The following is a 20083-nucleotide window of genomic DNA, read 5'->3' as shown; positions in this document are numbered from 1 at the left end:
GAATCGGTTTCAGGCATTAATGAGACTGATGAAAGCCCCTGTCTTCCCTGTCACTAGCTCATCCCAAGTGAATTTTCAAAACTAGGACAGCCTGCAACTGTCTCCTGTAATATGATGTGTAAAAGCTCACATTTCGGACAGGTTCCAAGTAAACGCTTTAACCGTCCACCAGGGTGCGATCCGATGGGGATTTGTAACTAGTTAGTACACTAAAACTGGAGGCAGGAGAAATAGCTTGTGGATTGTACAGATGTGTTTGGATGTGCTAGATAAATGGTCCGTTAGAACTGCTGGAGACAACTAACCTAAGTGTCCTGCCACTCTCAGCTGGACAACAGCTGCAGTACTGTGCAAACATCTTAGGCAGTCAAAGTAAATGAAGTTTAAAACGTCTCCATGTTGGTGTAAAAGTATTATATTATGTCTGTTAAAATGTGTCAGCTTAGCCATTTCAAATCCTCTACTATAGTTATCCCAGCATTTCCTCAACCATCCAATAACCTGATGTATGCTATATGGACAAAAGTATTGGGACACACCTCTTAATCGTTGAATTCAGGTGTTTCATTCAGACCTGTTGCCACAGGTGTGTAAAATCAAGCACCTAGACATGCAGTCAGGTTTACAAACATTTGTGAAGCAAGAGGTCATTCTTGTGAGCTTAGTGAATTCAAGTGTAGTACTGTCATAGGATGGCACCTTTGTAATAGGTCAGTTCATGAATTTTCTTCCCTGCTAGATATTTCACGGTGAACTATAAGTGGTACTATTGCTAAGTGGAAGTGTTCAGGAACAACATAAAATCAGCCATGAAGTGGCAGCTCATGTAAAATAACAGAGCAGGGTCGCTGAGTGCTGAGGCTCATAGTGCATAAAAGTCATCAACTCTATGTTGACTTAATACCTGCAGAGTTCCGGGTGCTTCATGGAATAAGCTTCATGGAATGAGCTTCATGGAATGAGCTTCATGGAATGAGCTTCCATGGCCAAGCAGCCTCATGCAAGCCTCACATCGGCAAGTGCAATGGCGAGTGATGGATGGAGCGGTGTAAAGCACGCCACCACTGGACTGTGGACTGTGGACTGACTAATCTCGCTCCTCTGTCTGACAGTCTGAAGGACAAGTCTCGGTTTGGCAGACACCAGGAGAACATTACCTGCCTGACTGCATTATGCCAACTGTTTCAGCATGACCATGCTCCAGTGAAAAAAACACAAGATCCATAAAGTCATGGTTGGGTGAGCTTGGTGCGGAAGAACTTGACTGGCCCACGCAGGGCCCTGACCTCAAACCCATTGAACACCTTTGGGATGAACTACAATGGAGATTGCGATCCAGGCCTTCACGTCCAACATCAGTGCCTGACCTGATCTGGATGAATGGGCAAAAATTCCCACAGACACACTCCAACATCTTATGGAAAGCCTTCCCAGAGGAGTGGCAGCTGTTATAGCTGCAAAGGGGAGACCAGCTACGCATTAATGCCTATGGATTTAAAAAGGTGTGTAATTATGTAATACTGTTGTCTGTGGGGTCTCCACTACTCCACCTTGTTTGGCTGATCAGTAGCTCTTTGGGTCATTTGAATAATTAAAATAATTAATTTAACAAATACATGAAATGGCTCCGGTGCCCCTGAGGTAAGGTTTTTGAACTAAAGTGGTGTTCATCTAGCCATCCAGCAAGATATTAGTGACTTTATGGAGAGCAGGAAAAAATCTTGTGTATTTTTTATGAGCAAATATACACTACTGACCCAGACAAACAGCCTTCAGCATTTTTTGACTCCCTAAGACTTCTGCCCAGTACTGCATGTGCAGTTTGCATTTGAAGAGCAAATTTCTAAAACTCGGTCCATTTTTTATGTATTTAAGATGAGGCTGCCAATGAGCGAACTCATACTTCCTCATCATATGTTACTGGGAACCACAACTCACTCCAACGAAGAACTTTCAATTTCCAAAACTCACTAAGGCTACAGAAATCGTCTCAAAAACTTATTACGTAGACTGAGTGAGTTTTGGAAATTCTTCTTAAATTTCATGCATTCCAGGCTCTACAATATGAAAGACAGCACAGTTGAAGTCTGTATCCCAGGCCCCCTGTGTGTAATGTATTGTCGTAGCTGTCGGTGTGTTTGGAGAGAGCCAGTGTAATGCTGTTTAGGTGCTGAATGACTAGAAGCCGCAAGACTCACCGTGTAATCTGCAGTGCGTAAAGACAGCGGCCCACTTGGTAGGAGATCTCCAGGTGGAGTGCTTATCTACTGCCTTTGTGGAGTTTCTCACAGACCCGATGCTAAATTAGTGGTGGGGGAAAAAACACAGGAATATCCTGGCCAGCTGTCCAGTGAGGAGTAAAATCCAGCCCCTGTGTGAGCTTACGGATCTGGGGGGGGGGGGGGGGGGGCTGGGTCTGCGTTGCTGTGAGTGATGGATACAGAGCTGCTAACTGGATTTTGGCTCTAGTCCAGTAGCCTCTTGGTATTTCCAATAGCTGGCTGTGTTCCAGTGCCCGTGTCACAGTGTTAAATACCACACTCATTTATACACTCTATTTGTCGTACTATTATAGAAAAGTTACCAAAATATCAGGAATAAGGTCAAGCCCCCAAAATATGTAACTGTCAAGAACTGCACCAAGCACTTGCTGATATAGAATTTTAGATGAGGTGCAGAATTATATTACCGTTTTAGAATACAAAACTTTGAAATGTGTGAGTGTGGTTTTAAAGTTACAGTAGAATACATTCTGAATGAAGCATTTACACGCAGTGCAGGAACTAAATCACCTGCCAGCGTCCCTTTGAGATGTACAGTGAGACCTCCACAATTTTGTGTAATTTTGATTGTGTTTCAGTATACCGGTTATTAGCTATATTCCTATGTTGCACAATCACAAGGTAATATATTTCACTATAGGTTTCTTTAGCAATTTAAACTTACAAAGTTTAAGGTTCAGCCATCACCTGACCATTGCATTTATGTGTTCCCAGTCCCCTGAAGGTATGGAGGTGTAGTTGAGTTTTTTAGTCCAAATGATAATCAGCATAGGATATATCTCCTTAGAATCTTCTATTTAATTCATATTATTGACGAGACACAGCTGATCAATTAACCTCTCTCAGAAGGAGATGCTTAAAAAATACGTCAAGATGCAATCATTGGCTATTCCTGTGCTGTTCACCAGCGTATTCCATGTTACATTATTCCAGTTTAGTAGATGTTGAGTAAATTAAAATTACCTTTACCACCTCACATAAACCACAAATGTTCCTGATCTCATTAAAGAGCACAAGGTAAAACTCACAGATTATCTAAACCAATAGGGAGTTTTCTCTGAGTCTTTGACCAATCAGCCCATAGTAAGGCTCATTTCACATCTAAAAATGTGTGATCTTCTCTGTGAATACTTCAGCAGCATCCACACATACATATTTATGACTTTCAAGCACAAGACATCAGAATGCGCCAAGCAAAGGTTATTACATAGCAGTTATAGAAATCCAAGCAAAATAACTAGCCTTTGAAGTTGTGAATATGAATATTTTTGTTCAGGGACAAAGAGGAGCAGGAAAACTTAGTAAATGGAATCCACCTTACTGCCGCTTTAATTTATTTCTGTGCCAAAGAAACACATCTAATGTGGGTTGGAGGATCAAGCCGGTCATATATACAGTACAGCAGAAGTATCTGAGACATTGCATTGTTGACAGCTACGCTAGCTAAATAAAGCTTATACTTTACTGTGTATCTGTCTGGTAAATCGCAGCATTCAGTGCAATATAAGCTGTTTCAGCCCACGCTGCGATGTGGTCTCATACAGCTTATGTTGCATCTCCACATATATATCATCAATGTGTGCATTGCAGTCACAATGTTATCACTGCATGTGTGTATATATATGTGTGTGTGTGTGTGTGTGTGTGTGTGTGTGTGTATAATATGCAGCAGGTATATCTAATGAAGCAGCCACTGTATACGCCCACATTATATACACACACAGACATGCATGTTATAGGAGACCAGATTTGTTTGTGCGAGACACGGTGGTTCCAGCATCTCAGAAACAGCCACCATGTGGGATTTTCACACACTACAGTGTCTAATGTTTACAGAGAACGGTGCCATAAACAAAAAACTGCAAGTCAGCGGCAGTTCTGTTTACCTTTCTAATGAGAGAGGTTAGTGGAGAGTACAAGCACAAAAATGGGAATGTGTGTGTGTATATATATATATATATATATACAATATATAAATGTATATATATACAATATATACATGTATATATATACAATATATACATGTATATATATACAATATATACATGTATATATATATACTATATATATATATGTACTGTATATATATGTGTGTGTGTGTGTGTGTGTGTGTGTGTGTGTGTGCGGTGTATGTCTGTCTATCTGTGCATATGTACTACTCTACTTGCATACTGTGAATTGGATCATTACTATAAAGGGGCCCTAACAATGTCTGTTGTGGCATTATTGGTTTTATTGTTTCTTATATCTGATTCTGAATCCCAGACTTTTATTACTCGCTGTGTATTAACTGGGCAGAATAATATGTAGGCACACAAAACAGAAATAGAATGTTAATGTAGTGAGTACATGGTGCTCTGTGTGAGCACGTTGGTGAGGGAGGCAGGCTGATTTTCTCTGAGGGATATTGCCAACTGTAATAGAGTTGCTGCATTTTCAATTCCTTTGTCAGCATCTGGGGCTGCCTGGTGCAGCCAGGACTGGAGCGCAGAGGTATTAGTTGAGGGAACGTCAAACTAATATATCCCTACTGTGTGAAGTATTCCCAATTTTTTTGCCAGATGATGGATGTCACGTTAATGAAATGAATGATCATTCATTTCAGATAATTTTCAGCCATTTTGTCTTTGCATTAAAAGTGTAGTTCTTGGCCTTCTATGCATGACTATGATCATTAATCTATGTATTCTTTTCTTGAAGTCTGACCTGATAGAGTCCATGGTCCAGGTCTCATACCCCAGACTGGGCACCAGTAGAAGCCTTTTACGCAACATGACCTTCAGCACCACAGCTGGCCTCCTTCAGAACACAGCCCAGTGCCGATTCCCCCTTTCTTAATGCTACACCCCCCCCCCCCCAATCACTCTTTCATATCACTTCTTTTCTTCCAGGCATCGCCACCCGCCGAGATCGGTCTCGGGAGTACAAGCCTGTGCACACTTTGGTTACACAGCGCGGCACAGAGTTGCCTCAGCAAGTGTCACCAGATCCTCGGAGCCTCTGATATCCATCTTCCGTCACACGCCCGCGCCTCGCGTCATTGGCCTTCCCTTCACAAGCCTTTCCTTAAGCACACCTACGGATTCGTCGGATGTGACGCCAGTTGGTAAAGCCCGCCCAGCTCATTAGGCGACGGTGAAGATGAGCCTTTCCTGTCTCTGTGACCCTGGAGCCTTTAATCCCCAGAATTTATGTGTCTTGTCTCGATCCATTTGTCAGTCTGGTTTCACCAGAGATGCAGACTCCCAAATGGCTCAGCCAATAAAAGGCACTTTTCCCAGAATGGAGGCGGAGTCCCACTGTGCCCTGAACACGGCATTAGAATGTAAATGGAATTGCCGTGGAGTGAAGAGAAAGGTTTAAGTTAGTCAGTCAGTCTCAGTTGGCTGCTGATAAGCTTTGCCTTATACCTGTCAGGCTCCTGCAGCTGTAGCCAGGGCCTGGTACTGAAGTGCTTCTGTTAGTACAGCGCTGGAGTTTGCTTGTTTGATGCCATGTGATTCAACGTATTTAAAGTGACCGATTGGCTTTAGCGGAGGGATCCACGGCATAAATAAAGGTATTCCAGTACTGGAATTAAGTTTCAGTTAACATAAAAGGTGTGACGATTATGGTAAATCATAATTTGACGTGGGAATTTTGTGACATATCCCCTCACCAGAAAAGGAGATGAAAGTTATGCTCAGAGCTACCAACTTTGGTCAGGGGGCTGGCGTGACATTTTCGACTCGAGACAAGTCTGCACACACATGCACACGCATTTACATGTATGTAACATTTTTACTGTCTTTTAACTAGCCTGTAGGGTTTGCAAACAATGCTTTTGATGTAGCTAATCTTGGGTTTATAATGGAATAATGTAGATTTGCCGTAAGATTTGTGTGTGAGTGTGAGAGTCTGAAAGCGTGAGCCAGATGGGTGAGAGTTGCCAACCCTGTATGCTACTCTGGGGAGAACCTTGGCAGCTCAGCAACACAAAACCACATGAATGAAGATGAAGGAGGTTCCCGTCCAGGCTGTGTGGAAACAAAAATGAACACACCAATGAACACGGAACCTCTGAAAAAGGGACTAACAGAACAAATTAATTCAAATGATGGTGCTCCATTGACTTTCCGCTACAAGACTTACAGCGGCCTTACCTGCGTTTACTCCAAAGTGAGCTTATCATTGTGATTGTAAGTGGGTAGATATTACAATGTTTGTTTTTTACTTCCAAAATTATTATAAAAAATAAGAAACTTTCATATCAACATGAAGTACTCCATAGAATACCAGTAAAGAACTTTATCTGATCTAATTATACATTTTCCATAAAATCTAATCAATTTTAATTTTAAACCAAAAGAATTATTTGACCTTGCTGGCACCTTCACTTACATTTCCACTGAAGTACTTTTAAACATGTATAATGAGCCTCTTTTACTAGTGTTCACTAGTGTTTACTAGTGTTACTAGTGTATAATCAGTGGCATAGTGGCACAGTGGTTACCAATGTCGCTTCACATTTCTGGGGCCTTGGTTTGAGTGTCTTCCTTGGCTTGCAGTTTGCATGCTCTTCCTGTGTCACTCTGGGGTTTCCTGCAGGTTCTGTGGTTTCTCACCACAATTCAAAGACATGCTAAGATGAACTGGAGTTGCCAGATTGTTTGCAGGTGTGAATGTGTGTGTTCCCTGTGATGGGTTGGTGCCCCACCCTGGGTTCTTCCCTGCCTTGCACCCATAGCCCTTGAGGCTCTGGACCCCTGTGATCCAGCATAGGTCAAGTGGGTGTAGAAGATGGATTGACTTTTCAAATCGCGAGGCCCCACAAAATCGTCACTTGTTAGTGAAATCATCCAGCTAAATTGTCCACAAACAGATCACTGAAAAAGCCCTACGAAATAGAGAAATCATAAAAACCACAGAACCGTGTAATGTCATTAAGCCTGACATTTCAACCACTGTCATGTCTTTGCTAGCTGTAATAGGATATTGAAGTATCCTTTTCCAGTGAGAAGCAAATGAGGCCCCAAACTAATTGGTAAAAATTGTACATGCTAAAGTGGCTAATGCCAACTGGGAATAATAAACTGCAGTTTTCTTCCAGTTTATTGGTGCACACTGCTGATCTGGCATTCATTGTGCTATTTGCTTGTTCCTCTATCGGGAGTGGTGTGATTTACACAAAAATGCACTCGGTTTCTGTGAAACAATAAAATATGCATGTGTTTTGGCTAGGACTTCTAGACATTGGATGCATTTGTGTTTTTGCAAGTCGATTTGGCCTCCATAAAACAACTGGAAACCTTTCTAGCACAAATGCAATCTGGTGAACTGCATCCTGAACATACAACATCAGTTGGTTATAATATTGAAGTACGGACTGAGACATCAAACAGCACTTATTGGTGACATGATGAACTGCAGAACCAACAATCGCCATCCTGACACCAACAAGCCACGTTTACCCTTACGAAAATTAACCATGGTTTTACTATGATTAAATAACCATGGTTTACAATGGTTTGCCGTTTTTCCATTGTTTTTTGGGTAACTATGGAAACCATGACTATGGTTTTATCATGGTTTCGCTACAGTTAAACCCTAGTATAATCTTGGTCACCATGGTCTTTGTTTTATCATGGTCTTTCCAAACCATGGTAGTATTATGGGTAGTACCAAAGTACCATGAGGTACCATAGTAAAACTATGGTTACTGCATAAAAAACCATAGGAAACCATAGTGAAGGGTAGTGTCTCTGTAAGCACTGTCAATGCTATCTCAGATCTGCCCACCTATGGAGTAACCTGGATACTCCAGATTAGGGAGCTCTTCAAAGCCAGGGAGCATGCAAACAACACTTCTGAGGTTTTTATTCACCTCGGATGAAGTCCAAGGGAATTGGAGTTGATTACAGAAACCTAAATGATGGCATTACCCCTCTAATCTTCATCCTTCACCTATTTGCCCCAGGCAGGGGTATCTTGGCAGACCGTCATTTATCAGAGATGCAGTTAGGGGGCACTAGGTGGGCCGTTACTTGTGCCGATCCCAGCACCAGCACTTACCCAGGTGAGAATGTGAACATCACCTTTTTACAAAGCATTACATCTTAAGGTCTGTACCGCCATACTTTTTAAATAAAACCTTTTTATGTTTGTTTTAAGCTCTGGTTGGTAAATATGGCACTTTGTCACACAGTGACACATATTCTGGCCTGTTGGATCACATGTTTTGCTGCAGCAATTTACTGGTACCAGACCTGCTAGTAGTGTATCTGAAAATGCCTTAAGTAATAGCTCCGTCTTCCTCCTGGCCAACTACAGATCGAACTGGTTAGAGTCAGCAGAGTCCCCGGAGTGACATGTGACTAGCATGTGCGAGGAAACTTGAGCACATGGAGAAAATTAGACATGGTGAGAACATGCAAACTCCACACACATGAAGGGCAGGGCCCACATTTGGACACACGTCCCTGTAGGCGTGTGAAAAGGGAAGCAGACACATTCCCCTCATGTTCTGGCAAACATTAAGAGTGGAAAAACACTGTACAGTTCTAATGAAATATAATCTTGCAGGATTTACATAAATAAATGTGTCTTTCAGGCCAACATATGGCAGGTTATTACTACAGCTTTTGAACCCTGATACTTAATAAAGAACAAACTTTAATTGCACGTGATTTCCCATTATTTTTAGCCTCTTATTATTAATGCTATTTTAACGCTGCTTTTCCATAACATTTATTGCTGACAGCGAGACTCAATTTACCCAAATTCGTAATTTATAATATTGCAGCACTTTCTAATTTGAATAATTTAACAATTACTGCTATTTGCATTTATGTCACCGACACAAAAAAAAAAGAGAGAGACCTTTTTGAATTCAACATTTCACAGGTATTTTTGGTTTGTGAGCTGGTCATAAAAACAAGTAAAAAATAAAATAAAACAGCCTTACTAGTGTTTTGAGGGAATAAAAATAAGCATGGAGGGATAGCATCTCCCAGGGCTGTCAGCCACCACCGTGACACTGCGATGTCCCTGAAGGTGGGACCATGCTGTTTATGGCCAATCATTCTCCCAATATACACAATTGGTAGATTCCCTCTTTCAATCACGACTGACACAGAAGCAGTATGTTCTTTTTTACCGAAAGAATTCAGGTTAAGTTCCTTCCTAAATGCTATGAGAGCAGCCATCCCTCTGGGATCTGAACCAAAAATGTCATGGGTCCTTAACCACTTTGCAACCCACCGCATTAGAAAGAGGCTGAAACGACTGTCATTTATACATGCAGACCTGGGCTGAGTGAAGAGTACTCTCAGGTGTCCTGTTTTCTGGGGGAACGTAAATAAAGATTATTATTAATATGTTATTTTTATCCATTATTTTCTTTAATTGGTCTGCCGTTGTGCTTTGATTTATTTGGTCTGCGCTTGTGTACTGAACACTGAATTCAGCCTAGAAAAAAAAAAACATTTGTCTTTAGATGGTTTAATGGTGACAGTTCTGTGAGTGGAATGAAATGGGGCAGGAATTTCGAGATATAGCGTGAGGTATTCTGCAGCAGATGGTGGCGTCCGTGTGTGTCACCGATGTGGGATCAACATCAGCGGCTGCACTTGTGGCATTCAGACATGAAACGGGTGGCTGCAGCGTGACTCGGACACGGGCAACATGTCGGGTGTGAGGCTACATTTTATACCCCTTTGATTTGGTGGTGAGGGAATGTGTTCAAAGTTCCCAGAACACACAAGGAACACACTACCCCACCCCCCCACTCTGGGACCTGTATTCAAAGGAGGCTGGGTCCTGCGTCTTTAGGCAAAACACACAGCATGGCTACTGCTGGCTGTCTCCCCCAGGGAAAAAAGTATCCACTGCAGTTTTATAGTGTAGTAGAACATGCAGGAAGGCAGTGGGGAGGGGGGGGGGGGTTGCAGAGCTGCACCGGGCTGTGCTCCATTGGAAGATCTTGCTCCTGTGTCCATGCAGGTGTAGCACTCAGTGTGGACCCGACCCCCCATGAAACGGCACGCATGCGCAAAAGGGAGGTCAAGCGGGGAGGTTTTGATTATAGAAAACGAGTCCAATTAGTGCCCTTGCCTAAGACAGCACTCTGGAATTAAAGAAGTCCGAGGTACGCCATTTGTATCATCCTTGGAGCCCTCGGAAGTACCTTGGCCCTCTGGAGGGGGGGGGGGGGAGGAGGGGGGTGACTGAGTAAAGGGCAACAGTCTCCCAGCCATGAAATGTCTTGTTATTATGGTGGAGGTGGTTTCTGTTATCACCACAATATTTACAGTCTCTCGACCCAGCCATGAAATCACCGACTGGCAGGGCAGGTCTCAGCAGTAGCCTGCCAAGATCTGAGTATCTGTAGCTGGGAACCTTACCTATTAGCCAGCAACCTTTATCATGGGGGGGTTATACAGTACTATGGCATTTACCTGGATCCTCATCCTCATAACCCTGGGACCATCAGGTGGAATTTAAAGCAACTTTTGTTGCACTTGTGGCATCAGTATTCCAGTGACACATGGGGGGGGGGGCAGCTTGGTAGTTGTCCAAAACAGCATGGCCTAAAAGGGGCACACCCTTAATGAGATGCCAGTCCATAACTGGGTACGCACACACAAATTAATACTTTATGTAGAGCAGCAATCTACAATCAGAAGGACAGGCATGGGTGCATTTATTCATTTACACTGATTGACTTCTGAATACGGTCTATTGGCAATCAGGCCAGAATCCAGTCGGATTATACAGTGTACAGGTTTTAAAGTGCATGCAATGCAATGTGTATTAATTTGCCCACTGAGGGCGAAGGAATGGCTTGTGGATTTGTTACTGCAAGACATACATCTGCTTCTTCTGTCTCTTGACAGTATAATTTAAGTTCTTCTCTGCTTGTGTGAACATGGATCCTAGTACTTAAATTTTTCTTAATGGCTTCTATCAGACTGAATAATAGAGGTGGGGGTCTTTTGTGTGATGATGGGAGGGGGGACTGAAAGTGCCCAGAGATGTGCTCCCACTTCTTTTCAGAGGAGCAAAAATTTTGTGCTAAAAAAGAAATAAAAAAAGCACAATGTACAGTGTGAGAAAGGTGGAAATGAGATTTTATTCAATGGAAATAAGACATGAAACTATATATGCGTAGTGCAAGCTATTCATTTTTTTTTTACTTCATGTATCTGTAAATTGGATGTAATAGTTTTACAAAATAAACCTTGACACACCACTATCTAGTTTGCATTACATTTGACTACTCGGCTGATGTTTTTCTCCAAAACATCTTACAATTTATGTATAGTTACACTCCTAGCTAGTTTGGAACCCGAATTGGCAGCTATTAGGGTACAAGTCTTTGTCTTCAATCACTACGCCATCTGTTGGTTCTACCTAATATAGGAATAATATTGTTTCTGGGTTGTAGCTGACAACCATGTAATGATTATCATAATGTAATATTATGTAATTAATAATTCTGATTGCCATGTTCCGTTTCACAAGCACATTTAATTCTCGTTCAAATAGGTTTCACGATAACTTATAGGAAGGGCCTTGATTTCAAAGAATTCAGTAAATAAGGGAGTCTATATCCAGTCGGTTTTTGTAGTGAAATTTAATAGTATTTTGATTATATAACCGATGCAATCAAGTAACCCAACCAAATACTGTTCTTTGAAAAATTGGTTTTGGATTACGAATATATATTTATAGTAAGTTAAAATTAACAAAATGGATTTGTTGTGCGTTTTATATCGAGCAATATTAGAAGTATTTATAATGATCGTAACGAACTGATAACGGTACTTTAATTATGGTTTATTTCTTGGTATGTTGATACAATTGCATTCACTGTAGGGTCTGAAGAAAATTTATTTAGAAAGACTAAAATTAGGTTGCATGGATGAAGCAACCGTATGTGGATTTCCTTCAGACAGAAGACCCCTGAGCCTGTCAAATATGACAACGGATTACACGAATTCCGATTTAAATCCGAATTACAAGTTTCTGTTAGAGCCCCTTTCAGCACATTTTTTCTCCTGCGCTCTTTGTGAGAACAGTGTCAAACCATTACTATCATGCTTATATATAAAAAGAACTGGTGACCTAGTCTAAAACATTGTAGTAAGTTACCGTGAAAGCGTGGTTCGCAATAAGACCGCGGACAATAAGTTAAGTTTCCTTCCATCGGAACATCGGAGTTCAAGCCATCGCGCTTTCGCCCGAGATGCTCGGCGCTGGTCCGGGGCTGCTGCTGACTGAACGGGGAGTGGCGAGCGGCGATCAGGGAGGGGTCCCGCTTATTCACACGTTTCACTTCATCCATTCCGTGGCGGAGCAGCAGCCAGTGGCGGAACACGGAGCTCCGGCATTTAAAAAACTACAAGGTGCATAAGCGGGGCGACTTACTTACGCGCTTGTGTTTTCTAGTGCGGGGATAGAAACAAGTATTTAACTGAATGTAGATACTGGTGAACATAAAATCGAAAGGAAAAGGGAATCTAATTACTTATATTCGTTCATACGAATAATGGCAACAAACTTTGCGTAAAGTACCGGGGTCGAAGTGCGGGCTCTGTGGGAAAGGACGGTTGAATGGGGACGGACGCAGATCTCTTCCAGAAACCGGGACTTCTTGAATGATACGTTTTTTTTTCCATCTTTTCTCTTGTGTGTCCAACTTGGGGAAGGTGGTGGAAAGTCGCGTGGCTTCTTTGTGTATCGCAGCTGCTGTTAAATGCATGGGCAAACACTGCGGCTTGGCATACAGATAAGAGTTATCGAGGGAAGCTTCCAGCGCTGCCAGCCAGTGTTTGAGTTCAAACCGATTGCTGGACAACAGCTACCACTGCAAGAGGATTAAAACTGCATATACTATACCGTCTCCACGCGTTACACCGCCGCTCTTCTGCGCGCCGTCCCGACAAAAGATTGCGGGATTCTCTTACCAACTCCATACGCGTGGATTGTAAAGTAGGCAAAAACACAGAAAGCGAGCCTAATACCTTCTAAAACTGAGCGAGGTTGAGCAGAATTGCTACTTCTCTTCCCAAAACATCATGGATGTAAGGTTTTATCCGTCAGCCAGTGGAAACCCTATCCCCGGAGATCCATCCAACCTGAATTTTTCCCACTGCTTGGGTTACTACAACTACAACAAGGTGAAGTGTTTTCTTATTTTACTCTTTTATTATGTTACATTGTTTCCTTCGTGTTGTACTCAAGTTTATGCGATGTTGATGTTTGAATAGCGCCTCTCTGGTCTTTTAAATGAATATGTTGCGGAAGTATCGTAATAAATGTTTTAAAACGAGTTCTGTCATTTGGTGGCGATTAAAAGCATGCAGCAATGCTGACCCTACACGTACACTGTCTGTCACTTTCGGTTTGTGTTTTATCCCGCAACTTGGTGATATTACTAGATAACTCGCACACTAGAAAAGGGTCAATTTCTTCCCATGTTCCCGCTGAAATACTGCTTTATGACTTTTAATTTCTTTTTGTTTGCAGTGACCTGCTGTTGTGTTTGCTTGTCTCCTAACGCAACTTTAACAGAGATGAATGTTGTGGGTAAATGTTTAAATCAGGGCTGTGTGAAATAATTACTGTTACATGCTGCTGGATCTGGGAGAAGAGAAAAAAAAACTTATGGTGCGTTTCTTAGCGTGACCCATGTTACTGAAAGTGCACTCAGACTTGTTAAAATGCTGCTCATGTTTCTGTGAAAAAAAGTTTGTCATTAGTAGTTGGGAGTTGCTGAACAAAACTGTCAGGTACTGACTGCTCAGATAACAAGACAGTGACTGATCTGAAGCTGCTTATTCTCTCTGTGTGGCTGTGCATGCCTGCGTTTATTTTCACGGGGTGGGGCCGGGTTGGGGGGTTGACAAAAGCACAATTTTAGATACAATCATTTGTTTTGTTTTAGTTCTAGCGCTACCACTCGAGGCAGCCTTGTCCAACACCTAATCAGTGTAGATTTGGTCACACTATCAACAGGAAGCCCCCATATTTCAGTCTGGAGTCATTTGTTGCACTATTTGTGTAGTAGTATTGGTGTCAGGTTGTGTGGCATGGTGAAGCTTAAATGGATGCTTCTCTAATCATCAGTTTTTAAATTAATGACAGTTTAGCACTTAGCCATTGCTAATTATGATTGATTGTATCAGTTTGAGTCCAGCTGAGCATTTCCATGCTAGTTTGTAACTGTAAGGTTTGGTCAATGTCTGAATTGTATTTAGATAAAATATGATTTTGGAATCAGTTGCAAAATAAGGATCTTGGCAATTCAAACAGGTTACATGTCTTTCTGTTTACTTTTTACTTTAGATTTTGCGGAAAAATGTTTTTGCAGTTGTAGTGTATGACCTGTCAGGTTGTACACATTCATCATCCTGCCAATACTCATAAGATTTTTTTTTGCAGATAATTTAGCCCTAGACAGAGAGGTTACATTCCAATGCCGTCAAGCATAATAGTTTTATCTATAATGAGGAAATAAACAATCACAAAATGCATAGCTTGGATTCTAAATTGTATAACTGAACAATTCCTGAGTTGTTTTTTGTGTGAATGACTAGAGTTGACTTAACAAGGCCATTTTCCTAAATCAGCTGCAATTCTGTGACTATGCACTGATAAGCACATTCAGCTATAATTTCCAAGAGGCCTACTGAGGGGCAGCAGTGGAATTGCTTGGACCTTTAGTAATTGTGGTTGTGGCAACATTGTATTCATCATTTCATTAGGGCCATAATAACCACTGTCCTGGATACAATACCTTAATTGCCTGGGGTGCAAATGTTTCATACTTTGGCTTTTTGGCTCAGAGAAGCTCTGGCCATTACTTCCCAGCTCTAAGTCAACCATCTGCCAGTGAGCAGGTGAGTGTGTGTGTGTGTGTGTGTGTGTGTGTGTGTGTGTGTGTGTGTGTGTGGTGGGGGGGGGGGGGGACGACTGCATGTTGGACAGCTTCTGCCCAGCCTAGTAGAACACGTACCCCCACAGTGCAGATGTGATAAGGGGTCCTGCTGAGAACCGTCTAACATGTCATACCTATCAAATGGTTCCCCATATCAAGTCATATGTCTGGTAAATCTGTGTAGGTGGATTTTTCATGAAGAATTTGAGCGTTTCCCATCGAGAGGCAGTACAGAGTACAAATGTAAGATCTTATGGTTTTACTCTATATCATCTGGATCTGGTTGTTTTAATTGGATAGAATGAGAACAAATAAAACCGGTGTGTTTGGCATGTCTTTGAGCGGTATGGCCTTACAGAATACTATCTAATCCCTTGCTAAATGTTAACCTCTGTTTCACACTGTTACACACTTCAACGTGCTGCCAGATGGACATCAGCCATGTTATGAGCTCTGCTGTGTATTTCGCTGGATGAGCAAAAGCAAAATAAACAGCATATTAATTTCATAAGCAGCTCTTCCTGTCAAATTAAGTATGAGGCTGGATTATGCTTAAAACAGTCAGCTGAGGATACTCTTCAATGGAATAGATGATCCAAATTAAGTTATTGATTTTCAAGCCATGAGTCCTTCACACTTCTGTTCCGTCATTTTTATTGCAAGAATGCTTAATGTGAACGCAGCTGTTAAAATGGAGTGCTCCCGACGGTAGACAATACCTACAATTGTCAATGATTTCGCAGTTCCATATAAAAACTCTCAAAATGGATACTTGGCCGAAAAAGGTTTCGTAAGAACTAGGTAAAATCAAACTTTACTTATTGTGAACTATTTTTTATTTTTTTTTGCTGCATTCAACACCTTCTGTAATTAACATCCTCGCCGTTATTTCTAAGTAAGTGTGAAGGAAAAGCTTTTGGTGAGAAATCCAGATGCTGCCTGTTCTCAGTGGTTAATATGTCAATGCAGGCCTGTGAGCACATTAAACACTACAAAAGAAATTAAGCGCTAGCCTAGATGAACCTTTAATCTGAAGGAATGGAACACAAGCCTGGACAAGCTTCTGTAATCTGAAGACCTGGATCAACCTGAGTGATTGGCGAGGAAATGAGCACAGATCTGGACGAAAAGGACCATTAAGGCTGACTTTAACATTCCCGTAAGATACTGTTGGTGTAATCTCAATTTATTTCCAATGCCCTTGTTGAGCTTTCGTTCTGGGTCTGTGCCCAGTTCAGCAGGCTTTTGTTTGTCCAAAATTTGCAATCAAAGCAGCTCTTCTTTCAAAGACGGTCTGATCTATCCCCTGCTCATAACCAAAGCGTGCAGGAGGGACTGTTTCATATATGGAGTATATGTGTGCATGTAATGGTTGGAGTCATTACCGTTTGAAAAAGAGTAACTAGTACAGTGTTAAGTTTGACAGATGCAACAAAGTATCTGCTGCAGCCAGTGGGTGTTTTTTCAGATGTGTGCAGTTTCAGATTTCTGTGGTAGCCACTTAATCATGCAGACGTTTTGGAAGTTGTACAGTGGTACAGTTCACTGCATTTACACTGAAACCAGAACCAATAGTAGAGCTTCCATAGATGTTTTTCCCGTTACCGTCCCGCTCCGTAATGAAACACAGATTGCATTCTGGTGTTGTGCTGTTCCGTGTTTTAACGGTGCCTCTCATATAACAAGTTTTATATGCACAGTTTCATTAGCTGTGGTAGTAGCGACTATTAACACCAGATGGTATTTAGTCAAGGGCTTTCAACTAGATTGGTGTTAGCAGATTTTTGCAGTCAGGGAGACTGATGATTTAAGTGTCTTGCTAATTAGAGTGATGTCATTTTAAGGAGCCCAACGTGTTTCACCCATTCTAGGTCTGACCGCCTGTAAAGATGAGATTTCAAGACCAGTTGTTATAAGGTTTTTTTTTTTTAGGTGTATGTGTGTTTTATTTTACCTGCAACGAAAGAAAAATGTACATACTAGAACTCTTACTTGCCTGTCCCTGAGAGGCTTGATAGAAATTCTGAGCCACGAGCATCGGCTATCGCAGATGGTGTCGCTGTGAGGAGACTGTAAAGTACCTTCAAATTACAGTGAATGAAGTCATCCTGCCTTGCTCTTAATTCTTAACATGCTGTCCTGTTATAATAAGTTACGTGTGCTGGGGCTTAAGTGCTGTTCTAAGTACAGTCGGTTGAAATAGTAATGTGCTTTGTCATGAGATTCCTGACTCTGGCATGTTGGGAACACGCAGAACTTTTAGAAAGTTAAATAAGAGTACAGTTTGGGTGGCTTCATATAGGCTCTGACTAAATGGCACAGTGCATTGCACTGGCACTGAAATGCCTTATATGGTGCTGGGGTTTCAGCGCTTTTACGGTATTGTTTAGAACAAAGCAGACAGGAAACAAAGAGGTTCCAGAGATACTGAATTACAACCCTCCCCCTTCCCTGAAGTTTTCTCTACGTGTTTGTGCTTTGTAGCAGGGAAGAAGTGGTTAAAGAACTCTGCAAACACAGTGTGTATTCCCAAAGTGTGCGCAGCTGGTGACATTTAATTGCAAAGGGCTGCACACATTCTAAAGGCACTCAACATGACTTTAAGCAGGCGATCCAACAGAAGGCGCTGGCATGGTTATTTTTAAACCTTGATTTATGTAACTGGATCCCCTTCATTTATGTTTTATAGGCGCAGAAAGCGAATGCCTGATGTATTTTATGTTGGGCTTTTGATGGTTGCTCAACAGTCGTTCGGTACTTTTGAATTGTTCGGCGCCAGATGGTGCGACCCGGTTCCTCCGAGATCAGGGCAGCTTGTTCTCCAGTTTTTTTTAATTTTTTTTTTATTTTAAATTCCGCCGAGCACAGCAAACTGGACTGTGCTGTGTCTTTTCCAAGCAATATGTGAATCGCGCAATTTGTTTAAACAGCCCGTGCGCTGTCCGTAATGGAAATCGTGTTTCCATACAGCGCCGCCGCCGAACTCCTCCCGGCTCCCGTAAGAAGCTTCCTGACGCCCCGCCACCTGCGCTAATCATGGTTGCTATGGAAGCTGTGACGGAGCTTTCCGGCGTTGTAACGAGGCAAACCAAACAGAGGGACGAATGATTTGGGTTTGGGGGGCGGGGGGGTCCAAACATCCACCTTTTCAATTTCAAGCAGGTCGGTTTTTATAAGAATAAAAAGGTAAATGACTGTCGCAGCGAATACCAGATGTGTGCCGATGAGCTTTTGCTCCTGAGTGACACGGAGTCTTTATTTCGGTCTGTTATTTAGGCGTTTCTTTTTGTTTCCGGTCCGTTGCAGCAGCTGTAGTATTATGTGGCCGGATAATGTACAGATTCCCTTTTCTGACATTGCTTCAATTGCCTGCGCCTCCTATGCAATATACTCGTACTTGCCGCGCTGGCGATTAAGATCTAGCCTGCTATGCTGTCGCTGCAACGAGCTGACCTTGCAACATATTGTCCTGATCGACAATGTCAGCGTGCCACAGCATATAAGGCAGGGCATTTAGTCAGCTACGTTTCAGGGAGAAGAAAAATAAATATTTTGCATCGTGTGCGTTTGTGTTAGTGAGGAGGATGGCGGTGATCATTACCAACCAGTTCCTCTCATCTTGGTGAGAATGTCCAGGTGTGAAGCCATCCGTGAGTCATCTACCACTGGATGACATTTCCCTTAAGGGTGTCCTGTTTTTCTGCTTTAACATTTCACCAAGTTCTGCATTCTCCTGATCAGTGAAGTTTAATCACACCAATGATGGATTTGGGTAGTTTTAATGCAATGAAGAATCAGCATTATATTTTGGGGGAAGAAAGTGAAAATTGTTATCTTGCTGAAGGGTTACTGACCCACTATGATTTTGGTTTGGTTTAGTTTTCGTTTAATCTTCTTTTACCGAACAGACAGGAAATAGGGGGCATGAGATTGGATGTGTACATACTGCTTTTTTGCAATTTTTTTTCTTTTACTTTATCTGGTGTCTTGGAACAAAGTAAGCTGTCCAGATCAATGGCTTTCAGAAATTTCGACCTTCTGTATTGCATGTATTTTTTTTTCCCATTTTCGTCGCTCGCGGGAGTCCAGCAGGCTTCTTACCTGCCGCTCCGGCACAGTGTGACTCTTCCTCCAAAATTCTATTTGTAAAAAAACAAAACAAAAGGTTTTAAATTAATTATTCATTAAATGTTTATTCAGTTATCCAAAACCCATCTGTCCCCCCCCAAATTAAGCTTTGTTTATTCAAAAATATTTTTTCGTTGAGTGCACTAGTGCACAATATTAGGCTGATAATCGGAGCCCCATTGGCAATTATGAGAGATCTACTTTGCTTTAGCTGGTTTGAAATGGCTTCTTAATTACTAATTTCCTGTCTGCAATCTAGAATATCTGAAATTATAATTATTATACTGTAATTATTAGACCTCTTAAACATCATTAATTTTAATGACACAATTAAAGTGATTATGTATGATTATGCAGTCTTTCCAATCTACTGCAATTTATGTCTCTGAAGGCAGGGCAGTGATATGCTAGCAGGAAGAGTTGGTCTTGTGTTTGGTGGCGGCAACATTTTACTGACCCGCTGCAGATATCAGTCGAGAGGTGAACGTATGTTTGGTTTAACGCCGCGCATGAAATATCTGACTTTAAAAACTGCCGTGTAATTGATCTTGGTCTTGCTCAGCCAAGAGTTCGGTGTTCAGCGTTCTAAGCGAATGTACCGCAGGTTGTATAATGCTGAAAAGGAATGACACTCGTATATACGAGAATTCTGTTTTCCGCGGTGAGCTGCTTCAGCCTGGCTTTGTTTTGCCGTATCTCTGACAGGGTGAGCTTCACTGACCCATTACAGAGACACAGTCTCTATGCCCTAGAA

The 20083-nt window shown here is 41.9% G+C and overlaps 1 protein-coding gene across 3 annotated transcripts in view; it reads left to right on the top strand.

Annotated features, from left to right (window-relative positions):
- tox3 (TOX high mobility group box family member 3) overlaps positions 1 to 20083 on the top strand; it is a 146975-nt gene that overhangs the window by 89821 nt on the left and 37071 nt on the right. The window contains exon 1 of one of the 3 annotated variants that reach the window (XM_023845568.2): positions 12510 to 12667. The exons of 1 other annotated variant lie outside the window; for it this stretch is intronic. Coding sequence is in view for 1 of the 2 variants with exons in the window: in XM_023845566.2 (XP_023701334.1) it covers positions 13340 to 13441 (102 nt within the window). In the remaining variant the exon portion in view is untranslated. Of the gene's footprint in view, positions 1 to 12509; positions 13442 to 20083 lie in introns of those variants that run through there. One more of the 3 variants, XM_023845566.2, reaches the window with a different exon arrangement.

The sequence above is a fragment of the Paramormyrops kingsleyae genome, chromosome 11 (genome assembly GCF_048594095.1).
Source record: "Paramormyrops kingsleyae isolate MSU_618 chromosome 11, PKINGS_0.4, whole genome shotgun sequence".
NCBI classification, from domain to species: Eukaryota; Metazoa; Chordata; class Actinopteri; order Osteoglossiformes; family Mormyridae; genus Paramormyrops; species Paramormyrops kingsleyae.
This window is presented reverse-complemented; position numbering and strand designations above follow the sequence as displayed.